General features: G+C 39.6%; 2 protein-coding genes across 2 annotated transcripts in view; one reads left to right on the top strand and one right to left on the bottom strand.

Moving 5' to 3' along the window:
- kti12 (KTI12 chromatin associated homolog) overlaps positions 1 to 2,179 on the top strand; it is a 6,522-nt gene extending 4,343 nt beyond the window's left edge. Inside the window, exons 3-9 of the mRNA XM_015030320.1 lie at positions 64 to 116; positions 195 to 250; positions 340 to 419; positions 516 to 675; positions 774 to 836; positions 1,294 to 1,362; positions 1,915 to 2,179. Of these exons, the coding sequence (XP_014885806.1) occupies positions 64 to 116; positions 195 to 250; positions 340 to 419; positions 516 to 675; positions 774 to 836; positions 1,294 to 1,362; positions 1,915 to 2,058 (625 nt within the window). The 3' untranslated portion in view covers positions 2,059 to 2,179. The remainder of the gene's footprint in view (positions 1 to 63; positions 117 to 194; positions 251 to 339; positions 420 to 515; positions 676 to 773; positions 837 to 1,293; positions 1,363 to 1,914) is intronic.
- ch25hl1.1 (cholesterol 25-hydroxylase like 1, tandem duplicate 1) lies at positions 2,087 to 3,939 on the bottom strand. Its single transcript, XM_015030319.1, has one exon. The coding sequence runs from the start codon at positions 3,645 to 3,647 to the stop codon at positions 2,817 to 2,819; it is 831 nt and encodes a 276-aa protein (XP_014885805.1). The 5' UTR covers positions 3,648 to 3,939; the 3' UTR covers positions 2,087 to 2,816.
- Between the last annotated feature and the right edge of the window lie 704 nt (positions 3,940 to 4,643).

The raw sequence follows: 4,643 nt of genomic DNA, 5'->3' as shown, positions 1-4,643 counted from the left end.
TTAATTTTTTTTTTTTTTTTTTTTTTTTTTTTTTTTACACACTATTTTTGTCCTTTTTTTCAGGAAGGTCAATAGGGACAACATTGTAATTTTAGACTCATTGAATTACATAAAAGGTATATGTCAAGAGTTACACAAGTTGTGCGAATTCTCATTTTAAGCACTGTGATGTAACCTATTAACATGTCTCACAGGTTACCGCTACGAATTGTTCTGTCTGACTAAGCATGCGCAGACGCCGCACTGCCTGGTAAGAATGCGGGTGGGGGGAAAAAAAATAACCTATGGATTATAATGACATGCGTCGGTGTAACTAATACTGGGGGTATTTTGATGAAGGTGCACTGTTTGACATCAAGTGAAGAAAGCTCATTGTGGAACAAAAACAGAGAAGCTGCAGAGCAATACAGCCAGGACATGTGAGTAAGAAGTTTCTACACAATGAATTAATAACAGTGATGATTAATTTGTTACATTAAAGTGTCATTTTCTTTGTGCTTTGGGTTTATTTTTAGCTTTGACGCACTAGTTCAGAGGTTTGAAGCACCAGACTCCAGGAACAGATGGGACAGTCCTCTCTTCACTGTCCTCAAAGACGACGTTCCTCCTCTTGAAGCCGTTTCTGACGCGCTTTTTAAGAGAAAAGCCCCCCCGCCTAATCAGTCCACCCAGAGCGTAAGGAAATTCACAAAAGCCATATTGTTTGATGCGATGTGTGTAATCGCTCTGAGAGTAACAAAGTGGATTTCTTTCCTTTTTTTTTTCGCTCACAGCAACCCCTCTCCTCAACAAACTTCCTGTATGAGTTGGACAAAATCACACAGGATGTTTTAATGGTACGTCCTCCTTTATATTTCTGTCAATTTTTATTTTATTTTTTTTCGGTGGGTCTGACGTTCTACCAGTTTGAGATTGACTCATAATTTAGGAAACATCTTTAAAGCAAGTCTTAAAGACTCAAGCAGACTTGTAGACTATGACAGATTATCATTTCCTGTGCTTCAGACCAAGCAAGCTGATAATATCAATTTGTTGCCTGAGAGTAATTATCTTTATAAAGCACCAAACAGAATTAATACACAATTATTTCTCTATCTTTGGATGAGCTCATTTTTAAATGATAAAAAAAAGCTTCCTGTATGGCAATTTTTTTATTTTTTTTTTAGTTACTGTTCCTTTATAGTTTTTATTATAGTCAATCATCATTCAGTTATCGTTATTGTTGTTATTATTGTTCAGTTATCTATTTTCTCCCCACTGTGCTGTTTAATAAAGGCAATACAAATCTTTCAGGCAATTTTTAACGCCCAGAAAACAAGTGTCCCTGGAGACCTCGTCTCAGTTCCAGGAGCTACAGAAAAGATATCCTTTATGCTTCGAACCAAGGGTGACGTTTGTTTTTTTTTTTTTTCTGACTGCTGTGACGTCTCACTTCCAGGTAAGTTTAATTGCGCAACGTCGGTGGGTTCATTTAATATTCTCGTCTGATGAAGGAAGTCACATTTGCTTGCAGATGGGGAGGCAAAGGCCTCATCATCAAAGACCCCATAAACACTCCTGAGCTGAAGGCAGAGCAGCAAGCCAAGGTAAAGGTCTCATCTGTAATAAAATGCTGAGAGACGTGACTGGTGGGAAGCAACCAAATGCTCCCGGTGGCTTCTCTGTGACGCTCCTTCTCAGAAGCAAACACTTTGATTATTTCTTCACCTTTGAACACGTCCGTCCGAGCAGGAGCTGATTTAAAAGCTCTGTGTTGGTCTGCCTTCAGTGATGGGTGCATAATTGAAGTTCCACATTACGTCAGTGGCGTATTTGCTGTGTGGTCGTGTAGCTTTCATGTGGGTTGCTTTAGAAACACAAACTTTCTGTCTGGTTTCTCTGAACAACTTTATGTCCTTAACCCATAAATGAAACGTGGAGCTGACCAGGACCGTCAACATGGCCGAGCTGAGGAAACTACGGCGCCAGTTCATCAGTTACAGCAAGATGCACCCGACGGAGAAAACGGGGCAGATTGCCAACATGTTTGTTCAGTATTTAAATAAGGGTCTTCATTAAATTAAAGAGCTGGATGGGTTTTTTTTTCTGCTTCTTGACAAGTGCAGATGTTTAAATGTATTGCTGTATCGTCTTTATCTTTTTTTTTATTTTTTTTTTTTAATTAAAATAAGGTAGAAATTGATTTGAGTACTTCTGTTTATTAAATGAAAGTGCAAAATTTAGCTATAAAAGCGAATTATCTGCTATATCTAGACGATTGGAGAGGCTGGGGGTAAATACTTCACATACATAATTAATATAATTGCATGATTATGAATGCATGAAACAAGTATGAGGGGTGTCTCATATGCCATGTCTATACTAGATAGACATGGCATTTACAGTTTCCTATATGTAATTATATATTGAGTCACATCAATTATAATTTTGAACTATTTGTGTCAGAAATCTCTTCATTAACGGGATTCATGAGCAAAATCTTCCTGAATAAAATTCCTTCAACATTTGAGTCTTTGTGTAAGAAGATTGTCTCAGGATCAATAAACAAGACAGATTTTAACTGTTTCTCTTTTGGATATTAAATATAATGTGCAAACACTACATCAGGTTTCAATAAATTATATCCCATGCGTCTGCTTTATAAATAGGTGTTTATTGAACAAAAGCTGAAACATTTAAATATTTTTACAAGTTCAGTGCATTTTTTAAAATGCTAATAATGCAAGAAGTATAGCAGCAAAATAAAGAGACTTAACAAAACAACATATTTATAAAAGAGGCAGTATTTACAGAATTGTGTTAATTATTGTTGTGTCTTAATCAACTTTTTTCTTCTTCAGAGACACGGCAGTGCCGAAGATCCGGTCCCAGTGGCTGAAGAAGGGAGCGTAGTTGCTGCTGGGCTTCTGGTGGTGCAAGTCGTGGGCCGGGGCCCCCCCCAGCAGACCGAAGGGCACCAGGTGGTTCAGGGTCCAGGGCAGGTCGTAGCCTATGTGGTCCTCCACGGACATCCAGATGCTCAGAACTGTGATGCACCATGTGCTCAGTGGGTGACACCTCAAAAGAATCGGGTCCAGGTTGCTCCAGAAGCCCACGGTCATCAGTTCTGGAATGCTGAGCTGCTCCGTGGACCAGGAGAATGGAGCCATGTACTCATGGTGGACTGCATGCACCCAGCGGTACAGCTGCAGGTTCTTGTGGTGCACAAAGTGCCAGATGAAGTACTGGGTGTCAAAGAGGAGCAGTATAGCCAGTCCTTCGGTGAACAACTGGTATAACGTAGGAGCATCTCGCGGCAGCGTTGGTGTTGGCAGTATGAACATGCCGATTATGACAGCCGGTAAAACAAAAAAAATGTGGTTATAGAGAGATGTCATGAAGCTCTTGGCCATCATTCCCAGCGTTGGCCTCCTGTCTTGCTGGATCTTATACTTGTGGAACAAAGGGACCCTTTCCCCCAAGAGGTCCAACACAGCAAAGGGCAAACTAAAGCAAAAGTAGCTGGAGAAGGCAAGGATGACGGGCAAAAAGGGAGACGAGACGAGAGACAGGTGGTGAAGAAGCAGATGGTCCCAGAAGGGCTGCAGGAGACGGTCGGACGCCCTGAAATGAGGGGACCTCAGAGAGAGCTCGCTGATGTTCAGCATCTTTCTGTTTGGGTCTGCTGCTGCTGCTGCTGCTGCTGATCGAGATGAGATCTGGCTTTATATAGTGGAGATCAACAAACAGGACTTTGCTCTCAGCCAAAAAAAAAAAAAGAAACGCCTTCTTTTCTCCTCACAAGAGCTCAACGTGTGCCAAAACATACCTACGTGAGCTTACCAAGCACGTTCATTAGACACAAGAAACAATGAGCTTCAGATTAGGTTTAATCCAGCATAAATAGAAGACAGATCAAGAGTGTTCGTTTTAACTTTTTCATGCATGAATTATGATCCTTTATGTCAGGATTTTTTTTCAAAAATGTTATTGATTTTCTTAATACATAAAAAAAGTAGGAATTTATTTATTTATTTATTTTTTTTTTTACAAACGTTATTTGAAAAATACATCAGCAGTATTGTTCTTTAGGGGTTATCTGATGTCACAATATTTTTTTTCCTGCAAGAGTCATCTACAGTAGAAGAAGGAACCGGGTCAGTTGATGTGCTTTTTTGTCTGTTGGCAATATTGGATTTAACAAAAATAATTTCTTGCATTTGCAGCTGATGGCCAGTAGTTGATAGTGTATTTCATGATGCATTAGTGTCCACTTCAGTGGTCTGTTTGCATTTATAACATAAAAATTCACAAGAAGCACAAGAGAATTGCTTTTACTTTGCTGTCCACTGTAGTGACCACAATGCATGAAAAGGTTAATCCCATCAAAATCACTGTTTACACATTTTTATATCTGTCTTGAACAGATATTTGCAGAAATGCTGATTGGTGTCGATTCGTTTTGAAATTGACACATTGATGTATTTTAATGCAATGATCTGAAAACAGGACAGCACACTGTACCGAGAATTCCTCCATATTAGCTTGGAGGAATGCAACACATTCCTCCCAACGGAACAGCATGAACCCATTCCTGTTGGTGGGTTTCCTGAAATGTGCTGTTTGCTTTCGCAGTTTCTCTGAGATTAGGGTCAGCTCTTTGA

Source organism: Poecilia latipinna, unplaced genomic scaffold (genome assembly GCF_001443285.1).
Source record: "Poecilia latipinna isolate Pla-1442-1.1 unplaced genomic scaffold, P_latipinna-1.0 Scaffold178, whole genome shotgun sequence".
In the NCBI taxonomy this organism is placed as follows: Eukaryota; Metazoa; Chordata; class Actinopteri; order Cyprinodontiformes; family Poeciliidae; genus Poecilia; species Poecilia latipinna.
The sequence above is the reverse complement of the archived record's forward strand: the minus strand, read 5'-3'. Positions and strand labels throughout refer to the sequence as shown.